Raw genomic sequence first — 24,092 nt, 5'->3', positions numbered from 1 at the left:
CATGGCAGGCAAGGGGTCCCCGCCATGGACGCCTGCCTATTCAGCCGATTAACCAAGCTAGACTCGCTAGTAATTTGGCACTCTTCTCAAGGCCCATTTCAGCCCAAGAACATAAGGAGATTTAAGTGTTAAACATTATTTCCTTCTTTTCAGAATTTAGTGCTCCGTTTCTTTTCTAAGAGCATTCCTGTTGGTTTTGAAATGTTTTAAAAAATATATATATATATTGGTGCTCAACTCCCCCGGACAATGCGTCTGAGGCCTAGCGAGTCCCAACAACCGGGTCAGGTCAATCTACGAAGCCCACACACCGACAACGAGAAGCAACTTAGGATGCAGTTGAAATTAGAACTTAGAAATTAAAAAGAAAAGAAAAAGAAAAAAAAGAAAAGAAAGAAAATTAACCAAAAAAATAAAAGATGATAAAAACAGAAAGAAGAAATGGGTTACTGATTTCCATGGTGGTAAACAGGGTTCATATACTACTGCCAACACGCTGTTCCTACATAGGCTTGCCCGTCTCCCTCAACTAGCAAAAATCGGTAGAACCAGTGCCCCGGTCTCCAGGTTTTAATAGCTGATTTTAACTGACCATTCTATAAACGTATTCTCTTTATGTATTAGTTTTCAACAAGTGGAGGACAGGGCAGACAGGAGCTCACCCTCCTTCCACCCCATCACACCAGACAGACGGCTTCTGCGGCGTGCAGGGGTGGCCAGCTGTGGGTTCTAGATGGGTAGAAGACCATTTAGAGAGAGGGTGGCCTCGCCTCTCCCTCCGGCATCCGTCTGTCTGTCTGTCCTCCCGAGAGAAGACGAACCCAGACAGTTTGATTAAAGTTCTGTTCCTTTTTTTTTCAGTATCTACAAGAGTCCTCCTTCGATTCAAACTCTGTCCAATTCAGACCATCTCTGCAATGTTGGGATTTGTGTGGTTTTCTTTATTATTATTATTCAAAGTCCATAACCATAGAGTGCTTGGAAGAGAAAAAAAAATAAAAAAAATAATAGCAACAAAAATGAAGTAGTAGAGTAATCCACAGATCAGTCATAGAGCAACAAAGTCCAGAGAGTCCTGTTCCACTTGCTTCCTCATCAAGTGTCGATTCCAAAAGTCTTGCTTTTTTCCCGTATTGTGATAGTCTTTTTTTTTTTTTTTTTTACTCCTGTCGTTTTTGTGTATTTGTTTTTCGACTCCAAAAACAACTGCCCCCTCCCCTCCTTCTGCCACCAGCCCTGTCATCATCATAGCATAGGTTGCTGGCAGTTGGTCTCTGGCGGTAGAAGCTCCTTCAAAGAGGAGGTGAGGATTGGTTAGTGACGTGTCGTATCGTAGCAGACTGCTATATGTTAGTTGGCTTGTCAGGACAGCGCTATACAGCTAGCCTAACAACAGCGAGGAGGAGGAGGTGGTGGGGTCAAGGGAGGAGGAAGGTTGGGATAGACTAATTGGACAGGAGGGGGCAAGTCCAGCTCTTCAGTGGGTCTTCTCTTTTTTAGGGATAGGGTGTGTGTGTAGACCGAGTTCGGAAAACGTCAACGCAGAGGAGAAGTGTTTGATTGGGGTTGTTGTCCTAGTCAAGATACAGTTCAGTCCACAGGCCGTCAACAAAGGGGGTTTTCACGGGAGGTCAAAGGGGCGTTTGAAGGGGTCGGGGTGGGTGGGATGGGGAGTCGCTGCTAGTCTGCCGGCGACTGCTGGAATTGTACTCAGAAGGTGGTGTGATGTCATTCATCTCTCGCTCGCTCGCTCACACGTTTCTCGCTCGTGCTCTCTCGTACGTACGCTCGCTCGCTCTCACACACAGACACTCATCCCAGCGCACACTTCGCTTCTGCTTTGACCCGGCCACATGCGCGAAAGACAGAAGATTTAATTCCAGTGGGGCAATTTTTTTTCTTCCTCATTGTTCACTGATGTCAATCTCTCTCTTCCCCGATAGTGCCACATCTAGATGGAGAGAAAGACAGGAGGGGTTGGAGTGAAAACAGTAACTAGATAAGGGCAACGCAAAGTAAAATTTTCTATACTGAGTTAGTGATGGTATAATTGCCAGCACTGCTTGTGTGAGCATTTTTAAACATATTTATCTCCATATTAAAGATCAGTTTGTTTGAAATCCATTAATCACAAGGTTTCAAGTGTGTAGGTCTCAGACAGTGACTTACAGAGGATGATTTTTATTCATCTCTCATAATGGATCAGACATTGTTTATCATCACAGACCAGACACACAATGTTAACAGTATTTCTGCTGAAATATTCCTAAACTTTAATAAATTACCAGTTATTTTTTTTCTAACAGCCATGTTATAGATTTTAGTAATAGTTATGAATTAGCATTAAAGCACAAAGAAATCAAGGCTTTACGACAGACATGGTTTAGTGCCAGTGACTTTTGCATGTGGTAATGATTGTGTTCCAATTCTGATTTGAGCCTCCTGTCACGTTTGCGTGACAGACAAACTGCAGTCGAGGGTTAAATCCTAAGACCTACATGTCTTTCTAAGTCTTGGCTTGTCCCGAGACAGGATCTACGTTCAATGGGTAAGATCCAATAAGCGCCAGAGGTTTTTAAACGGAATTGTCCAGTTTAGGACATCATGTTTGCTACTGTGTTTAGGAACATCCCACTTGCAGAGAATACACTTGTTTAAGGGCTCCCTGGCGTGCACTGCCATGCCAGCTTGGGCAGAGTATGCACTCCATTTAACACAGGCCCGGCAGACAGCCGTGTTCCGATCTGCCTGCTCTGAATGAGCTGTGAGAAGTCGTCTTCTGAATCAAAACAAAAAGACCACATGGCAGAGAACCAATCGTCAAATGGGCAAAGTCATGCCATCGGCAGCCATGTTGCTCTACACATTCCGGCATTGCCATCCTCCATACCATGTGAGCAAGTCTTTAGTCAGTGACTGTGATGTAACAGCGACTGGGCATTAATTAATTCACCGGTGAATGAATAGGCTTGTGTGGCTTTAGACATGACGTGCCTGCTATTTAACGCATGCAAATTAAACGCATGTGTTGCGGGTAAATGTGGGGTAAACTACAAAATCTGTTCAAGTGCCTCAAGACTGTCCATTAAAGTATATTAGCGCGTGCCTTTATCTTATTTTAGTAAATGCTACTATATTTGTGTACATCTAGCGAGTGCCTTCATGTGTGCATCTCCACTGACCAGGCCTGGCTCTTCAGCTTGCGGAGCTCCTTGGTGGCCCAGGTTGCTAGGGTCTTTGTTTTATTGGTCTTGGAGCGCCGCCCCTCCGTCAGTAAGTCGTTGATGAGAGGACGGACCTCTACCAGCTTCATCACGTCCTTACCAAACGCAGTGCACAGGTCCCTGTGGAGGCATGGGGGAGACCGGTAGCGAGAGGAAAGATTAACATGTGGAAATTAGAAGCAGCATTTGCTCTATTGAACTAGTGATGGTGCTACACAAGTTAAATCACTGCTTGTGAGCATTTTTAAACATGTCTCCATATTAAAGATGTTCATTAAAATCCATTAATCACAAGGTTTCAAGTGTGTAGGTCTCAGACAGTCACTTTCAGAGGATGATCTCTCATAATGGATCAGACATGGTTTATCATCAGAGACCAGACACACAATGAATGTATTAAGTATTTCTCCTGAAATATTCCTAAAATTACAGGAAGTAGACTCCTGGGCTCTTCACCACATCTAACAACCAATACAACATGGGTAACGACTTCTGGAAAACAGTTGCATTCTACATTGGGCCATTGTTTGTTCCTCCCATCTCATTGCTAAACATATTTTACACCTGTTCTGACCTACGAGGGACCCAGCATTCCTCCAGCCCTTACCCTATGAGGCCAGCAGCGTTGGCCACCACGCCGTCCGAGTGGTCCTCGTCCTCAGCTATGTGGTGGATAAAAGACAGGATGAACTCCACCCGCGGCTGCACCAGCATAACATCAGCTGTAGGGACAAGAAGAAACCACGTATGAAGATCCACCAAAAAATGTTGTTGTGCAAGTCTAACCGTAGCAACGGCACACCTACTACAAAATTAGAACTTGAGCCTGACGCATGATGACAATGTCAAAAAGGTGCATTTTATTTATGCACTTTAGAGCAAAATTAAGTCTATATTTGCCAATACCAACGTATCCAATTAGATTTAGAACTGTACAATATGATTAAACATTAAATAGTTGCCGAGTCAAGATGTGTGCAGAGAGGGTATATTAGATTTGTCTTATTGCTAGATTGTGCATAGCAGCAGAATGTCTCATTTAGGAAGCAATCTGAAATGGCCGTCTCTTGAAGGAAAAAACTCTATCTTGATATGTTTTTATTATGCAGCTCTGAAGTCTGACCACAGCTACAAGCACGAGTAGCACTACAATGCAGGCTTTTTGCAATCATGGGACTACTTTTAAGTAGACGGTAAAAACATCCACACATTGGTTTAATGATCTTTAATGGCGTAAATTTGACCTTTTATTTGTCAAATATATGTATGACATTTGCCTGATGAAGACCTATCAGGTCGAAACGTTGCACCATTAAAGACAATACGCTTTGGAGCTTTAAACCAGGTTTGGGATGTTTCTACCTTCTTCTCCTTGATGTCCAGCACCTGGCCTAAATACAGGTACAAGATGTGAACATAATCTCCTTTGTGAACTACTTTTAAGTATAATGTGTGGGGTCCCGCAAAGCCATAAGACTACAGGAGACATGCCCTAGTGTCCCTGGTTCACTCTGTGACGTCATAAACACTGTAGAGCCCACAGCAGGCAGGTTACTTATAGTAACCAGGGCTTTTAAATGTTTCAACAGTAGCGGGTATCAGGTTTTTATTGGAAGGAGGCATATATAAGGCTTATATTTCTATTTTTCAAACGGAACAGAATTATTTAATTTCCATTTTGTGTCAGTTTGAACCCAGTAAAATGTACTGGGTTAATGTATTGAAGCCCAGTACTGTATGAAATGTACAGTGCAGTTACAGGTGGACACTGGTCATTTTGATTTAACAACAACAACAACAAAGTTCAGCTGCAAATAACAAAAAGATGGTATTTCCTACAATAACATTAATGCAGCTTGAGCTTACACAAATAAAAAAAAATCAATTCAGTGCAAATTATAATCTCACAACAAGACAGACAGGAGAGAGGGAGGAGGAAGGTGACAGAAAATGCCTTCATCACTCACTGTTTAAATTTCCTTCACACTGGGTTGTTTGTCAAGCATTGAATTAATCCACTCTTAATGTTTGTCCACACCTCCTTGCCAACTTTATTCCAACCTCCATACCTCCAGTATGCCCCGCGGCATACCTCAAAACTTCCTCTTTGAACATTACATCATGCTTGCCTGCATCTGTCTGGCCATGCTAAATGTTGTTTACATTCTGTTGTGTTGCTGCTCACCGGAAAGTGTGGGGTATGGGGCACATAACACAGTATCATAGGGATTGTAGTATCATAGTAAACATCGCCCTCTAGAGGCTTGTATTTGAAGGATGGCTTTTATCAGCTTTTTTCAAAGATCACCGGAAATTAAAGGCCAGTTTTTAATTGACTGGAGGACATTATTAGAGGATTTCCGGTAGTGCTTTAACTATTGAAAAATGCCACAAGGGTTTCCTCCTTGTGGCAGAGAACTGTATATTGTGTGTCAATAAATAATCTATAATATACATTTTTAAGAGTCGGTTTTACATAAGGGAGTAAATGTAAAATCTATCAATCACAAAGGTTTCAAGTGAGTTGGTCTCAGATTCTACAGCACGCACATAATGTAGTTGTCAATCAGGCCGTCCTTCAGTGTTATTATTTTATCATCACAAACCAGACAATCTATACAGTACTTCTGCCAATATTGCTTAATTTGAACAAATTACAGGAAGTAATTTAGACCAGTAATGATATAGATTTTAGTCATCTCTCTTACGGTGCACATTCTCCTGGTCTCCCTTCAAGCCCTGGATGATTCCTGTGTAGGCCTCCAGACAACCCTCCCTCAATTCATTCAGGTAGTCAACCATGTCGTAATCCGTCTAAAGACACACACACACACACACACACACACACACACACACACACACACACACACACACACACACACACACACACACACACACACACACACACACACACACACACACACACACAAATGAATTACATGTAATAATAATTACAATAAACACAAGTAAAACAATTACATGCGTGCGTTTGCTCACATGGGTGGGAAGGCGGTAACAGAGCGGTAACAGAATAATAAGCATTCTGGTAACAAACAACTCAATTTATTTTTCTCAGACTTCAACCTGAGGCCTGGTTGTTTGAATTCAGAGCCTGCGTTTTTATGTTGGGCGTGAGTGCCTGAGAATATGCGAGGTTAAATAGACCAGTGAAGTGTTTCATTAACTTGTCCAACCAGACCTGGGTGGAACGATGCAGCGGGTATAGAGAGCGTGTGTGTGTGTGTAGGCCTCAGATACAGTGGTAAGATTTATACATCAGGCTTTTCAGCGTGGTGCATGAGTTATCATCACAGACCAGACATACTTGTTTATTCTCACTTTGCGCACCTGTGAACCTTGTAGGGCTCGAGTCGTGCCTTGTGCACCTGTGTGACATGGTACAGCATCTATGTGTGGGTGTGTGTGCGTGCGTGCGTTTGTGTGCACGTGTCCTACCTTGTCCACCTGGGCCTGTGAGGCTTGCTGCAGTGTGTCCAGGACAATGTCCAAGTATTTCTTGAACTCTCCTCCGATGGCCAGAGCGATGTCACCAAACGCCGACAGAATCTGGGGCTTTACTGACCGGTGGACATTCTCATTCTGTGCACAGAATAAAATGCACTACTTCAATAACAAGAAGCTGTAGAATATGTTTTAAAAGAATGCATCAAGTTGGAAGCTAAATGTTTCACTACATTCCAAATTTCCATTTCCGAGCTTGTGTTTTTTACATTGTCATATTCTCCATCATATTCCCCTCAGCTTGCTGGCTGCCGTCGTGGGAAAAAGTGAATATAGGTCTCAGAGTGGTAAACAAACATTTCTCCATATTAAAGATATTCATTTAAAATCCATCAATCACAAAGGTTTCAAGTGTGTAGGTCTCAGACAGTGACTTACAGAGGATGATTTTTTGTCATCTCTCATAATGGATCAGACATGGTTTATCATCATAGACCACTTGAACGGTTCCAAGTGAGAACAGAAAAGGGAAAATGCTAAGGATGAAGAGGATGAGAGAGAAGAGAAAGGGGGACACCTCACCCCCAGGTTTTCCAGCAGTAGCTGCATGATCTCATCACAGAAAGGCAAGATGTTGGTCATCAGAGCTCTGCAAAGGTCACACACCAGACCCACCGCAGCAAGACACACCTACAGCAAAACAGCAGGTTAGAGGGAGGGGGTCCTAGACAGCAACAATTAAACTGTAATCCACAACTTTGTGGGGGAATAAAACATTTTAAACAAACTAACACATGAACAGGTTTTCCATCTTAGCTCAGCAGTAGCAGTTTTAACACAGGGGGAACCAGGTTGCATTCGGGGGTAGGAAATACATCTTACGGATTGCACATTTAAGAAATATGACCAATTTCAGATTTAGAGAAAAACTAATCTCATTTCAATACACCAACAAACAGAGATTGAATTTAAGACACTCAAAAACACTAATCTATAATACATCAAGTGTGTAGGTCTCAGACAGTGACTTACAGAGGATGATTTTTATTCATCTCTCATAATGGATCAGACATTGTTTATCATCACAGACCAGACACACAATGTATAGAGTATTTATGCTGAAATATTCCAAGGCCAGATTAAGACTAAGAGCCATGAACCATAGTAAACCGATAAGTAGTCCAAACCTCATACTTTTAAGTACATACAGTATTTGCGGGATCCCGCAAAACGAAAAAGACTACAGTAGACAGGGCCTGCCTCTTGGGTGAAAAGACCCTGGTTCACTCTGACATCATAAAATCCACACTGTAGAACTCACAACAGGCAGAGGAACTGACAGACATAATATAAGATGTGAGAGAAAGAAAGTGAGTTTCAGAAGTTTCTCCACCTGATATTCAGCATAGTTCTTGAGTCCAATACCCAAGAAAGGCTTAAAGGCATCCATATATTTCTGGAAGTCACTACCGAGCACTGAAAAATGAGAAACACCACCAGTTATTAGAGCATAAATAGTAGCCGTACTAGAATCAAACATTTTTTAGATCAAACGAACATTTCTCCAGATGTTCATTTAAAATCCATCAATCGCAAAGGTTTCAAGTGTGTAGGTCTCAGACAGTGACGTATAAAGAATTATTTTTAGCTCTCATAATGGATCAGACATGGTTTATCATCACAGACCATACACAACTTTCACAGGGTTTATCAAGTGACAATGTTTGGCACCATTTTTAGAAAATCCATTGTTCATATGTTGAACCTTTTCACTCGAGTTCAACAGAAACCAATGACAATCATTTACCGTGTGACAAATGTAAATAATATGTATGTATGATATTTGTGGGCCAGTGTACCTTCCACCAGGGTGGATACGGCCATGAGAGCGTCCTCCTGCACCCCTCCAGAGCCTGCAGTGCTCTGGAACATTCTCAGCAGGGAGGCCATCACCACATCCGAGATCTGCAGGGCATCCTGGTGCTGTACCTTACGAAGCACATTCTGCAAAGCAACGTCACAGCGGGCTCATGTACCAGTCCAAAACCACCGATAGATTACATTGCAAGATTTTGGTTTTGTAATACCAACCAAGAACAATAGCTGCTTAGAACGCACTTTTCAAAACTCGTTAAAACTTCCATGAACACAATGCAATGTATAAATCAAAACAGCTGGCGCATGACAACATTTGACGCAGTCTTTCATATTTAAATTGATTAGTTGAATACAGCAGATGGCACCATTTGCCTTTTCAATGTGGCAGATAAAAGAATTACTCCACCAGGGGCCATATGTGTCAATGGTAAACGCATAAGGATTATGAGGTACTATCTACACAAAAATCACCCTTGTAAGAAAGGGAAACTTTACATCAGATGGCGCATGAACAAGTAAATAGTCTTTGTTCAGAGTTCAATAAAAATGTAATAGCAACATTAACGTTCACACTTTTTATATTGGTGTATTCGACTCGAGGCATATTTCGCTGACTTGGGAATGCATTGCATTCTGCACAGCTTGATTGCAGAGCCCGTGGGAAAAAGTGAGTATAGGTCTCAGATAGTGGTATACTATGGGGTTATACATCAGGCTTCAGCGTGGTGCATGGTTTATCATCATAGACCACACACACTTACACGGTTTCTATCATTTTACTGGTGTTCAAATGAGCATTTTATGTCATATTTTGATGAGTGTCTATTTCACATGACATGCATAGTTACATTTCAGAACTGGTGAATTGTGTTGCTTCTTACTAATACTTAAAAAACAGGCACCATTCACTGTGTAAAACCGAAATATACAATATTAAATAGTAGTCTGATTTACTGATGTCTGTCCACATACTCCGCAGGTAGTGTATGCAGACTTTTAGGCAGTGTGTTTTGGTCCAATAAAATTGGCCTGCATAGCAACATTCATCCGTTTTAAATTGGAGTCTTCTACTCAAGGTCAAATATGAATTCATTACTTTATCACCAATTATAGTTGCATGAATTAGACATTTCTCCAAGGTTCAATGCACTTTCCTTGCTGGTGCAGATAATTACGAATGAAAGGGACAATATGTCCGTCAAAGAAAATCCCTGGACGTTGGTAACGATGCCAATGACAGCTGTTGGCACGGGAACCCAGAAAGGAACCCAGGATTCTGCGCAAACTTTCATACATGTGGCCCCAGGTATTCTAGTTTGTGTTTCATGGTTCTAGTAGAGTTGAAAATCAACATTCACAGAAAAAAGGCACAAACCAACCAACTAAGAAGTTGTGCACCTCAATTAATGGCCATTCAAATTTCAAGTCAACTGGATCCAACATAAGTGTAATATTTGCACGTTGCAACACTAGAGAAGGGGAGAGGACAGTAGTGTGTGTATTCTGACCTGTAGAGTAGCGCACAGTAACGACTGCAGATCGTTGAACTGGATTCTGTCTGAGGTGCTCTGAATGTGGGACTGGAGAGACAGAGACAGAGAGAGAGACACAGAGTTATACCTTTCTTACAGAAATGTTCTTACAGAGTTGTGCCTTTCTTACAGGAACATTACCATTCAACTTTTTTAAATGTGTGTATTCGACTCAAGGCACAGTTCACCGACTTTGACATGCATATCTTATATTACATTTGTAAACTGCAGCCAGCGGTTTTTATTTGTCACCACACGACCAAATGCAGCACTCCAATTGGCTAGGACTGATCACGTGGAACACGTGCCGACGTCCTCACGTCACACCAGCGCCATACGTGCTGACGTAGAGTCAACACCAGGCTAACAGTTAGCTAAACAAATGATGTACTCACGTTTGCATAGTCAATAGCACTACTGTCCACATTCCAGTACATTCCATCACTTAGGCACGAGTCCCGATCACATTAACATAATCTTCATGTATGTACATCCCATTACAGCAACGTAACGTGAGTTCTTCACCGGAAATGCGTCCGGCCGTCAAATATGTCCGACCGGAAACGTGTGCTGCGGCACAATAGTTCCGCCACAATAGTTCCCCCCCAAAACATTTTTTTTTTTAAATTTTTTTTTTAAATTTTTAAATTTTTTTTCAAAATCACGTTAACGAGGCGAGGGGGCGTAGATGTGAGCGGCGTGTAGCGCCGCGAACCTCTAGTATCATTAATTTTTTGTAATTTGCATTACAGTCCGCACAGCTTGCTGGCTAGTGCCGTGGGAAAAAGTGAATATAGGTCTCAGATAAAGTGGTAAACAAACATTTCTCCATATTAAAGATGACATTTAAAATCCATCAATCACAAAGGTTTCAAGTGCGTAGGTCTCAGACAGTGATTAATAGAGGATGATTTTTATGGTCTCTCATAATGGATCAGACATGGTTTATCATCACAGACCAGACACACTTGAGCGGTTTGTTTGTATCATTATACTAACTTTTTTTTTTTTTTTTACAGTTTCTTCCATATTGCCAGCCCCACCTCTCTTCCCACTTCCATCTGTCCAGACCTTTCCCTCCTCTCTTACCTCCATCTGTAGGACCTGCTGCAGTCTCTCCATGATGACCAGGGTGGTCTTCTGGACGGCAGGGTAACAGTCCTTGGCGCTGTTCTTGACAATCTCCATCAGAGCCTCATAGGCTGCCGAGCGCAGGTTGTTCTGGTGGCCGTCAGGCCTGCAACACACAAACATCAGTGTCAAGCCAACTGACTACAGTTCAAGAACCCCAGGACGTGGATTTTCATGCATTAGAATTTAACTTTGTAGGTTAGGGTCATCAAGTACATCTCGAGTCATTGTCAACGGGCAGGACATGCTAGAGCACCTCCAATATCGTAATATGAACTTTTAGGAGCAAATCGGTGCATGCTTAACAACCCAACAATCAAACATTGTGATTCTTGAGGTTCAGACAGACGAGAGCTCTTCCCCTCCATTCTTTGTATGGATTTAATAAAGAGATATTGTGTCACAATGCCAACTGAGAACACCACCAAAAAAAGAAAAGTAAAAACCACTAACGTAATTTGTTTGGTTAACTTCATAGTTGACGCGTCACCTGCAACAGAAGCCAGGTTCAACAAGCACAAATAATTTGAAGGCCAACTTCTCGTGTGCTTTGCCGACCAAACGCACTGTCAATTACATTCATCAAGTGTGCCGAATTTCATATTTTATGCCCTAAGCTTGCTGTACAACGTAGTGTGTAGGTCTCAGATACAATGGTAAGAGTTATACATCAGCCTTCAGCGTGGTGCATGGTTTATCATCACAGACCAGACACTTACACGGTTTGTTAGCATTACTACAGCGTGATCATTTTATGTAACATTTTTATTTTATTTTTATGAATGCTCCATTTAAGACACACACATCTACATTTCATATTCAATCTATTATTTTTGCTGAATCGTTCTGGAAAAGAACTGTAGATATGAATTGAATAAACACGTTTGTTTGCAGACACTATTGCCAAACAGAGTGTCTCCTCTGTATTACTCCGTCTGGTTTGTAATGAAATAAACAAGAACATTTATTATAGATAATGATTGTTGGATGGAGAGAAGGAGACAACAGGGTATTGAAATACAGAGAGAAGCTCTCGTTTCGGTATCTGCAGGCGTCAGTACTTTTAATTTAAGACCTTTTTAATACCACCTTGAGTGAAATCAATTTTGCGACAAAACTATTCATCTCAAAGCACGGATTGGTTGGAGGGGGTATATTTGCAGACACTGTATGACACTTTTACAAGGTAAATCAGCAAAAAATAATCCCAAGACAGAAATTTATTTTGCAAAAAATAAAAAATAAAGTATTAGCGCCGACGGCTCGACTTTTTTCTTTTTTTGCGAATCTGCACTTATCTCATAAATAGCCCCTAGGGACTCAAGATAGAAATCCGTCCCCAGGACAGAGAACTTTTGTTTTGTTGTTTTGTTTTTTCCCCAATATTTTTTGTATTTTGGGTGACCTGCCCCTTTAAAGCATGACGTTAACAGGAAAAGGTTGAGAAAACTAGCCTAGTTCCAGACCCTGAATCGCTAGCCACACCCCTTTAAATTTTTGTTTTGGCGATTCAGGGGTCTAGAATTGCTCTCATTGAAGAGGCCTTCCTCGTTCGAAAATGCGTACGGCGAATCAGCGTCGTGAATCAGCGTCTTGTGATCAGCGTGGGTGGGGGTTTCCCAGAACTCATGTGCGTTTCCAAGTAAACCAGCGCCACCGCCGTACCGTGCATCGCGTCGCAGTAAATTGCGGTAAAATGCGATCGTATCGATCTCGCTATGAAACACCAGTAGCAGGCATGTTATGTTGTGTTTGATTACTAGTTCGTAGTGCTCCTATTCTGCCTGTTTCTTTGGTTAGCAAGTAGCACTAGCAAGCAACAGGCTAGCCACTAGCCAGCCACACATAACACTATGAACCAATCGCAGAAGGTTGCCTCTTTGGCAACGCCCATCCTTGAAATTGCCTTAGACGAGAGCAAGTTCAGACTGAATAATGGAGTGAAACGAAATGTCAATTCAGGCTGAGTGTCAGGCTATGAGAAAACTGGAAAGAAAAGTTTGTTTTTGTATGGGAGTTTGTCTGACCCGTCTGTCTGACCTGTCTGTGGTCTCTAGCAGTTTCTGTACGATGATTTCGAAGGAGGAAGACAGGCAGTACGTGGCGGGCTCCTCCTGGTCCTCGGCTGCGTCCGTGGCCTCGTAGGCTGCCTCCGCCAGACTGGAGAACGCCTGGAGGAGGAAAACAATTCATTCCATTTATATTATGTATAGAGCAAGGGTCTTCAACAGGGGGTACGGGACTCCTAGGGGGTCCTCAGAGTTACTACAGGGGGTCCTCCAAATCTTTGTGTGATAGAAACTATTTTTTTCCCCTTTTTTATATTAACCACTTGAACCACTTGAACCCTAGCGTTCGCGCTATGAGGCGTTGTGAGCTTGTAGATCGGCTATTTTCGGCAAAGAGCTTTGGAGGGGAAAAAGAGCAATACAATACTTGTGAAAGGTCACAAGTATTGACGGTTCAAGTGGTTAAATATCTGAAAACACACATTAACATATATCCAAAATACACTGATGATCATGCTGTCAAACAATGAAACTATATGGAATCTATGAAAAGGTTGTGGGGGTCCCTGCTTCATCTCTCTCTCAACTAAGGGGTCCTTGGACTGAAAATATTGAAGACCACTGATGTATAGCTAATACAATTCAGCATGCATACTCCTATCAGTGCAGAGCAATCACTTCTGTTCTCACCAGAACCATGTGCTCCCTGTACAAGAAGGGACCTACTCCTGCATTTCCCCCATTTAAATTTCAAACCGGTTGTTTGTTTTGCTGTAAATCTTTAACAATTCTGTAATGCACGATGCATTAAATAATGTATTATGGTTGCATAACTAACCGATTCAAATTCCTTGCATCTGCAAACTCACTTCAAGTCATTCAAGTCTTGTGATTGCTAGGTAATTTTCCAGTTAGCGATTACTACTTTGGTCTTCAATGCGCTTCTATAATTAGCTGGCATTCAATTGAACATTCACTAGTTTCACATTTGCCATGAATGTGGGTCTACAACTAAACACACTCAAGTAACATGTACCTGTGACATGAGATTAAGAAGGAATGACATTTAGTTTTTCTTCAGTCTTTCTGCGCTGTATTGAGGGATTTCCTTCTTCCATGTGTTCCCAAGTTAAAATACCTCAGAATAGTGCATTTCATAGAACTTTAAAGATATTTTTATACTCTGATGGTAACCTGCACACTTAAACAAGGTATTAAGACAATGCATTTGACACAAGCATTGAAGCGTTGGTGTAAACATCTAAAAACTGTCTTGGTCTCAGATACAATCGTTAAGTTATACATCACAATTTCAGCATTTGGTGCATGATTTTTATCATCATAGACCAGACAGCTCACCATCATTACTAGCTTTTCATTTATAACAAAACTTACAAGGTACTGACCACCTTTTCTGTGATGTAGGAATGTTTGTTATCTCAGCAAAAAGGTAAAGTGCTCGGCAGTTTTTATTCAGATTACCTACTAGTGCCGGGCCATTCTTGCTAAAATGAGAATCTCGATTTTCCTCCACAAGAATCTAGATGGCTACAGTGCTAGCTAGTAGCTGCTTGCTACTACATTTTTCCTTCACATGTTAACGCCAGGTTAACGTCTGCCGGACGGACTGGCAGACAGTCGCAGGAACTGCAGCACATGTAACAAAAGTCTAGTTCTGCGGGTGTTTTTATTTTTAATATATAGAGTGAAGGGGGACTGCCCCATAGGTCGAACTCCCGTTCGGTTAGGGTTAGGTTTAGGCATAGTTTTACTGAGGTTAAGGTTAGGGTTAGGTTTAGGCATAGTTTTACTGAGGTTAGGGTTACGTTTATTTACCTGCCACAGTGTCATGATGTCATAGAATCGCCGTAATACGATCATATTAGAAATGAGATTGCATAGGAGTCTGAATCGAGATCCATTTTCGATCGCCCAGCACTATTACCTACCTAGCTTTAGCTTTTCTGTTGAACAGGAAAGGCTTTCGGTAACATTGGTCAAAATTATGTGTGTGACAATTAATCATCAAATTAAAACGTGTCATCGTGACAGCCCTGTTCAGTGTACAATTGTGCGTTGCTTACCCAGCAGACATTTGAGGCAACTCGGGGTTCGGCTCCAAGCCCTTCTATCAGACACTGCAGCAAGGGGGCCAGGTAGACCTCGTTGATGGCCGCCTCGGGCAGCAGCTCACAGATCCTGCCTACCGTCCAGGCCGTGGTGTCCCTCACCACCACACTGGGGTCTTTCATTAGCTCTATCAGGGTGGGCATCGCCTGGGGATCAAGGAGAGACCAACACGGACAAGAGTTGAGTTAGAGCAACGTAAAGATCAAAAAATTAAAATGTATCATGGGGATCTCGGGATGCATTCATTGCTTGAATGAGGATCTCAGAATATATGACCAGCCGTTAGTCGGATGTACAGTATGACTCCAAACGTTTATTACATAGGACTTTAAAGATATTTTAATACACTGATGTAACCTAAAGACAAATCAAGAATTGAAGCGCTTGTGTAAAAATCTCAAAGAGCTATGTGTGTTAGTCAAAAACTGTGTGTTGGTCTCAGATACAATGATTAAGATATGCATCAACACTTTCAGCATTTGGTGCATGATTTATCATCACAGACCAGACATAACTCACCATCATTACTAGCTTTTCTTTTATTACTCAACTTATGAGGAACTGAGCACCTTGTTGTTTATAATAGGGCTGTGACGTATGGAAGGTTTGTTATTAAGGGCAGAAAAGTAAAATGTCCCTGTGCAACATTTTGACTCCAAATTTGGGAGGATTATAAAGTTAATAGTTGGATATTCTAAAAATATACATCACGTGAAAAAAGTAGAAACTAAGTTGGCTGATCGGTCAGATGGATACACAGACTGCTAGACAGTCCTGCTACTTAATTTAGGGGAAATTAAATAGTAATACTAGTGCAGGCTCAAACCCAGGTCGTCGCATTGAATCGTGGCGCATACCAAATATGGAGAACCGCTGAGCCAACTGACTTCACACTCAACACCCATCTCCCTTAGGGTGTCAGCAGTAGACACAGAAAGTGAAAGCGATTCGTTCAGCGGTTCTCAAGATACACGGAGGACAGACACTCGCACGCAGAGATTTGTGGAATTGATAGATTACAAGAGAACGAGAGAGACAGTGAGCAATGACGTTAAAGTGTTTACAGACAGATACCATATATCTCCTGCTGTGAACTGAACACAGCCAACAAAAGAAGGTCAAGTACGGAATCTTCTTAAATACATTTTGATAAAGTGAATCTGCAAAGCCATTAAATAAAATCTCTACTGCTTCAGATGCATCAATAACCTCACATTTGGTCGTACCAATTAGCCATCCCCATCATACCACTATGCAGAAAATAGAAATTGAACAAACCAACCAATGATTCAGCTTCATAAGATATTCCAATTCAAGACACCGGCAAAACATTGGCCCTCAATAAATTATAACAATCGCACTGCATTATGCAAAACCTCATTTGGACAATCAGTTCGGTTAAACCATCTACAATCTGAATTGAGAATGCAACAAAATTGTTATATTTCTTAAAAAGGCATCAAACCATAAGCGAATAAACATTGTTCCCTTACCTAATATTTTATGTTCATTTAATATCTAGATTTATGTTTGAGCATGTATTATTCCTATCTTAAAAGGAGCCTCTAGCCCATCTGGTCTTTGTGCATAAATGCATGTTGCAAATAAGGGCTTTGACTGTATAGAATTTCCATTTTCACAATGCCTCGTTCCAAATGAGCCTGATGCACCACAACACCCGACTCAAATCCAGAATGTGCCAAGTTATGAGACTTAAAGTTATACCATGTAACTTTTTTTATAAAACAAATCTTAAAATTGTCCTAACTCTTAAATCGCTAAAGTTTTAGAACACCCACTCCGTTATTTTCAGCTTCTGAAGCCTTCTCTTTATATATTTTCTTCTAGCAGTGACAGGGGTGGGATTTCCCGGCAAAATGACGTCATCATACACTACCGGCCAATCACAGCGAGGGTTATACACTGCCGGCCAATCACAGCGCATCTTGAAGTGGGGTCGCTAGCCATCACAATAGGGCGGCCATATTTGTGGGCGCCCGTGTGTCTCTATCTATACTCGGGTGAAACACTCCGTTTCTACGGAATGCCTGAACGCACAGGAACCAGGGACCCCTCCAAAGATAGATGGAGGCGAGATGGAGGCAGATGCGGGGGTGACGCGGGGGTGTGAGGCCCGGTCCGCGGCGAAAAACGGCCGAAAGACGCGGACGCTACTGACCACTAGTTGAGCAACTTACACAGTATAGCTTTAACATTTGGGTTAGAAAATAGGTCAGCTAGGCTAGCTTTACCACACAGAGAAGTAGGACTTGCACCGACTCCAACTGTTTTATGCTTCAGTCTGCTTCAATAAATTATCATAGCTCCTCCCTATTTGTGAAGCTGAAGAATTTAACATGACGACAACTAAACTGATCAGTGTCTTCGTGGAATTTCTAAGCTTAAACATATGCACTTCTGTAACTTTTCACCAGCAAAAGATTTATAAAAACTAAATAACAAATGTGATAGTGAGCTCAACTCTGCAGTATGCGTTTTATAACCACAGTAATGCAGTGCTTGCCCCTGCCCCAACTTTGTTGTCCATTTAAAAATAGAATAAAGTTCCAAGTTCCCAGTGAATCAGGGTCACCTGTATGACGAGGGGTTTCAGCTGGTTGAGTTCAGGTCCTTCCAGGATGGAACCGAAGGCCATGACCGAGGCGTCGCGGTAACGCCAATCGGGGTGCTTGATGTGCTCTTTGATGAAGGGCAGGACGTGGGGAACCACATCGTCCTCACAGCAGGTGGCCAGCAGCATCAGACACACGCCGGCCGCTTTGCACGGGTTCCAATCGTCGTCGTCGTCATTCTCGTCCTGCGGAGGGTGGGAGGAGTCATTTTACACATAAGTGCTTTTGAGTGTCATTACAGGTCATGCACTTTCTTTGGATGTGGATGGGACGATGTCAGCAAAGTACAATTTGAATTTGAATGAAACAGAAGACAAAGAGGCTATATGCACAGCAGGTTGAGCCAGTAAGAGAAGAGTAAGGTGGGACGAGGCAGAAATACTGCATGCACTGTAAAGATCAAAACGTTACATTTTATCATATGGATCTCACAATGCATATGGGAACGATATTGCTCCAATGAGGATCTCAGTATGGCCAGCCGTTAAGTCATATATGATGTATGACTCCAAACTTCCACTACATAGAAGTAGAACTTTAAAGGTATTTTAATACACTGATGTAACCTTAAGACAAATCACACAATTTAATTGAAGCGTTTGTGTGATCTCAAAAACTGTGTGTATGTCAAATGCTGTACGTTGGTCTCAGATACAATTGTTAAGTTATGCATCAACACTTTCAGCATTTGGTGCATGATTTATCATCATAGACCAGACAACTCACCATCTTTACTAGCTTTGCTTTGATTACTTAACTTATTTTACACACAAGTGCTCTTGACTGTCATTACAGGTAGTTCACTTTCTTTGTGTGTGTATGCGATCACTGCACCATGTCAGTAAAATACACTTTGAATGAAACAAGAGAAAGGGGACATGTGATAAGAGTGGAAGAGAGAGAGGGGTGAGGTATTGACAGTAAGAGGAGAGTAGGGTGGGATAAATCAGAAATACTGCAGGGGAGTGAGAGATTACTTGAGTAACAGGATGAATGAACAAAAAAAAAAAAAAGAGTTTGATTGAAAAGGTTGCAAAAGAACAGATCACATCTTCTGAAGATATTAACTGGTCCGTTTCTGCAAAATATTTGGCAAAGACAGAATCCTGGACAAACAGACAGAGACAAAGCATTAACAAACATATGGTTCCTACCTGTTTGGTGAGTGTCTGTGTGAGGATGGGGACCAGGTACTGCAAGGCCCCTTTGGCATAGAATTTACTGGTATGCTCCGGGGGGCGGCCCTGCTCCGAAGCCTGGGGTAAGGAAGGAAAGGAACAGACCAAAGTTAAAATGAAAGGGGTGGTTTTAACCAATAGCACTGTAAACACTGCTGGAGAGGTAGTCAGCTTTTGAGTGAGCAAGTTGACCAAGACAGATGCTGTCACTAGGGCTGACCTTCGATTGCAATTATTAAAATCGAAGCTAGTTTGCCAAAATCCAGCGAACTTCAAAGCTTCGGTGACGGCGACGGTGTATGTCGGGAGCAAAAGTTTATCGGCTACATAAGCGATAACCGTTAAGGAAATGTGTTTAAAAATGCGCGATTTTACCCAATTTTAAAAGGGAAAACCCACCTGTTTTTCCTCATAATAAAGCTCCCTATTTTGTTTCATTACATTAAAAACAACAATACAATGAGGAAGAAGAATTGGCTATGATACAAATGTTTTCTATATTAAAGAAAGTGTTTTTTGCAGTACAGTAGGATTGACATAATCACATCACATCATGATCATGACTGTAAATAATGTAACATCGCGGCTGCAACAGCCAACAGCAGCAGTGCGATTCAAGAGCCCTATATAACAGATTAACTCCCAAGTCCCAATGTGTACTGTATGTACACGCAAATGTAATAGTATATTATAGTAAATAAATGCACTGCAGTGTGCCTGATTTAACGTTCCACTCATCAACCGAAAGTCAGGCTCAGACAACTATGCGGGCACGACAGTTTTGAGCTTGCAGATCCGATATAAACCTGTCATCATCAACACCACAACGTAAGCCTAGCAAGTTGGTTTTAAGCTCTTTTTTCCTCTTTAAAACGGGATTGATGGTGACGGGGTCTGTTTTGTAAAATCCAATATTCGCTGTTTGTTTCCTGATGAAGAACACGCTTGTGTCTCCGTCAGAATGTGCCGTGTGGAAGACAGCAACCGACCGCATGCATGACATTGGTTTGACACAGAAATGTGTGACTGCGTCGCAATAGTTGCATTGGGTGATGTTACTCAGACATTGGTGTCTGGGGCTTTATCTTACTTTTCATCGGCGACCATTCTGATGGCTTCATGCTTGCTTTTGTTGTTGTTGTCGGCTTGTTATTAATGTTAACACGTGTGCGAGGAGGAGGTGACGCTATCAAGCTGGAGTGAAGCGAGGCGCAAGCTAAGGCACGCGCCCCCCCCCCCCCCCCCCAAAGGACAAAACGGTCGCGGCCGATTATTCGAATATCTTTTTCAAAATCGAATACCTTGCCTTCGAACGAAGCTTCGAATATTCGATTTTTTTGGGTCAGCCCTAGCTGTCACCCACTGCTGATCCACAGAAACCCCTTACTGCAGATTCTCCCATTTAGAAATCCAGCAGTACTAGGGGTCCCAGAAGAGCAAGGTTGGGAACAACTCATCTAGGTCAGTTTTCAATTCAAATACTTAAGTCAATAGGACAGGATCCAAGTAACTTCTATAGCACAAGTAAATAAATGGACAAAATACTTTTATGTTACCCACTTCTGAAAAGCACCAAATACATTTGCTACAGCTTTCAATAGCCTCAAAAGTAAATAATACACACCGCTTGCAAAGTTAATCATAATAAACATTTCCAACAAGCAAGAAAGTGTATGCAAGTCCCTAAATACATTGGTAAGAGTTACACATCACATTTAAGGCATGGTGCATGATTTATCATCCTGTCAAAATGATAATAAGAAAGTGATAGTAACGGATGGATGTCATAGGGATGGGATGCTAATCGTTATAAGAAACTGCTCACAATAATCGTATAACAAAGATTTTAATTTATTGTGAAATTGTCCTCATACACTAGGAGGAATTTGTTTTTGTTGAGCTGCAAATTCAGCACCACTTAAACCCCCTATGCACGATAAAACAGACCTGTATAGAGTGCATTTGGTATGCTCGCCAGAAATGGCACATCTACTAGCTCACGTGTTGTCAAGTGTTTAATTAAAATGGCAATTTAAGTTGATCATATTTTTATTATCGCAATTATTTTTGCCACAATAATCGTGACATGCCATTTTCATATTGTCCCATCCCTAGGTTGACACAATGTCAGAACAATTGCCATTTGTGGGGTCCAGCAAAACCAGATAGACTACTTTAGACAGACCCTGCGGTCTACGTCTCCTGGGTGAAGTAGACCCCGTTTTACTCTGTGACATCATAAAATCCACACTGTAGAACTCACAACAGGCAGAGGAACTGACGTCAGTAGGAGGAAGAGAAGAGGGGGGGGAAATGAGCTTGAGAGAGATCTTTAAAAAATAAAAACATAACTCACACACACCTCAGAGGCTTCGATGGCCAGGTCCATCTCCTCGTCACAGACGTTGGACCAGAACTCAATGCCCTGCAAGGCCACCTCGTCTATGTCACTCTTCATGGCTTCTATGGTTATCTGGGAAGGAGGAGAGAAGACGGTTAAGTACAGATGGATGTAGAGGAAGACATCAGGCGATAGCAGCCCGACAGCATGATACTGCCTAAGACCATTTTTGCATTTTTTTCTATGCAGCATGCACTGTAGTGGTTAATGTATGCAGAGTGTCTCACCGCAAAGAGAGCAGGGCCCATGTAGGTCTCCATGTATTGGTAATACAGAGACATGATCTTCACCAAGTTCTGTAAGGCCGCCACTCGCACCTGTACGACAAAACAGGACCGTTAACGAAGAACAACATCAAGAAAGAAAACTTAACTGAATGTGTGAAACGATTTGACTGGATGGATGGATGAGGTCTAACTGATGACAACACCCTTACACCAAACACAAAATGGAACCAGTTTAAAGCTCTCCCAGTGATGACACTAAGGCCTCCACACAAGCATTGAGGCGTTGGTGTAAATATCTCAAAAGCTACTGTATGTGTGTAGGTCTCAGATACAATGGTTAAGTTATACATCACAATTTCAGCGTGGTGCATGGTTTATCATCATAGACCAGACACAACTCATCATCATATAGCAGTGATGTCATTACGTGCGCATCCCGCATCAAAAACTCATTCAAGTCGCCCAGGGACTCATTCATGTCATGGTCCTGGGGTCCCGGGGATGCGCCTCCATTGGAGTCCATATTAAAATAATTTACCGGGTCGCGGTAAAAGAAAAACATTTTAAAATTCCACAGACACCACCATTGTTCATGGGTGAAAGCATCCTACTTTACCCTACGTTAACACAAATAAAATCCACGTAGAAAGTCTTAGACAGGCGATAGAAACGTCAATGTTTTGATTCCACCGACGTCCAACGCCATTTTGCGCGCCCAAATTCATTAGGGGCACATGTTTTAGTAGTTCTAGTAGTTCTAAGTTCAAACATTAGCCAAATTGTAAAATAAATATAAGAAATAGGCAAACCTTTTTAAAATAGCCGATCTACAAGCTCACAGCACTCGAAAACATTGTATCGAGTACTCATAAAACTTTTCTGGGACCCATTTGAATGACCACCTGTGGGTCCCGGGATCCATTACATTGAAAACCTAGTAACATCACTGATATAGCTTTGCTTTTTTATTACAAATCATATGAGGTAGTATGCCACTGCACAGGTGGACTAAATCAAAAATATTATCATGCAACACATCATGCTTCCTTACAAAGTTCTTGATTGAATGTGTGAAAGGATTAGACTGGATGGATGAGGTCTAACTGAACACCAATCACAAAACTGAATCAGTTTAAAGTTCTCCCAGTGATGTATCTATATTCTTTCCTCCATTTGTTTGGTTACTCCATTTTTACAGACAGAGCTTGTTTGGAGGGGACTGTGAAGTGTCACACCAGCAAACCACTTTTGGTAAAAAAAAACAACCTCTCAGTTCAGGGCTGTTCAATCTGGAATGACCTACCACTGACAATAAGAGATTGTCCATCATTTCCATCCTTTAAGTACAATCTAAAAAAGATGGCTACCAAACCTGTGAACATGTAGTTAAATAGTCTAGTGCACTTTGACAGTGTATCCTCTTATTACTTGAATCCTCCATTATATGAAAGCAATACAGCACTGCACTAGTTACAAATTTGTATTGCCCTTAAAAACAATGCTGCTAAATTATATAGACGCACTTTAGACTTTTGTACGTTTTTTTATGCATGTTTTGTTTCCTAATGCAAGGTACGCCCTTGTTTGCCAGTTTTGTTTTATGTTTTCGTGTGGGGACTGCGGATGAAAATGTGCATGTTTGTTAAATCCGGTGTATTTACATCACATTTATTTAATGTCCATTAATATCCCGTCTAAATAAACAAATAAAGTAAATTAAAGTACTCACTCTGTTGTCAGGACACTGTGTTGCTTCACACACCACCTGCATGATGAAGTGTCTTTCTGTCTGCAACACACAAACACAGAGAACCGTATTACAAGTAGTGGTTTAATTATAAGTAGTGGTTTAACCAAAGAACCCTCCTTATAGTGTGAGCTCTAACCCGTTCTAACCATCCTATTCCGGGCAGTAAAGGACAAACGATAGCAGGAAGATTGAGACACAACTCTGGCTCCTTACCTCCTTGTCAAAGTTGGCTTTGGTGAACTCCAATGAGTTGAGCAGGGCGTTGGTTGCGGCCAGTTTGACATTGTTGCTGGGTTCTTCCTTCCTCATTCCCTGGATGATGGCTGTCAGGATCTGGTTGGCATTGTCCTGCAGCTGTTCTGGGTCCTGAACACACAGCAGCATGTTAGACGAGTGTGTGTGGAGTAGCAACATCTAAATCAACAGGAAATGTCCTGTCTCGCAGAAAAGGCGTGGCCCAAATCACTATATTAGTCCAACCAATATGGTTTAGGGTTAGGATGTTTATCCTCCGTCAACAAGGTATTAAGATATAGT

The 24,092-nt window shown here is 41.8% G+C and overlaps 1 protein-coding gene across 2 annotated transcripts in view; it reads right to left on the bottom strand.

The window, feature by feature from the left end:
- Positions 1–1,487: 1,487 nt before the first annotated feature.
- Positions 1,488–24,092, bottom strand: part of kpnb1 (karyopherin (importin) beta 1) — a 28,864-nt gene continuing 6,259 nt past the window's right edge. Inside the window, exons 5-22 of one of the 2 annotated variants that reach the window (XM_080724314.1) lie at positions 23,769–23,921; positions 23,535–23,594; positions 21,806–21,895; positions 21,534–21,650; positions 19,154–19,255; positions 17,960–18,184; positions 15,321–15,512; positions 13,268–13,398; positions 11,186–11,333; positions 10,073–10,144; positions 8,546–8,690; positions 8,080–8,162; positions 7,269–7,376; positions 6,681–6,824; positions 5,933–6,038; positions 3,832–3,946; positions 3,183–3,344; positions 1,488–1,951 (exon numbers count right to left, since the gene is read on the bottom strand). In XM_080724314.1, the coding sequence (XP_080580440.1) occupies position 1,951; positions 3,183–3,344; positions 3,832–3,946; positions 5,933–6,038; positions 6,681–6,824; positions 7,269–7,376; positions 8,080–8,162; positions 8,546–8,690; positions 10,073–10,144; positions 11,186–11,333; positions 13,268–13,398; positions 15,321–15,512; positions 17,960–18,184; positions 19,154–19,255; positions 21,534–21,650; positions 21,806–21,895; positions 23,535–23,594; positions 23,769–23,921 (2,154 nt within the window). In that variant the 3' untranslated portion in view covers positions 1,488–1,950. The remainder of the gene's footprint in view (positions 1,952–3,182; positions 3,345–3,831; positions 3,947–5,932; positions 6,039–6,680; positions 6,825–7,268; positions 7,377–8,079; positions 8,163–8,545; positions 8,691–10,072; positions 10,145–11,185; positions 11,334–13,267; positions 13,399–15,320; positions 15,513–17,959; positions 18,185–19,153; positions 19,256–21,533; positions 21,651–21,805; positions 21,896–23,534; positions 23,595–23,768; positions 23,922–24,092) is intronic. The other variant, XM_080724315.1, reaches the window with a different exon arrangement.

The sequence above is a fragment of the Nannobrachium achirus genome, assembly GCF_963921795.1.
Source record: "Nannobrachium achirus genome assembly, chromosome: 4".
Taxonomy (NCBI): domain Eukaryota; kingdom Metazoa; phylum Chordata; class Actinopteri; order Myctophiformes; family Myctophidae; genus Nannobrachium; species Nannobrachium achirus.
The sequence above is the reverse complement of the archived record's forward strand: the minus strand, read 5'-3'. Positions and strand labels throughout refer to the sequence as shown.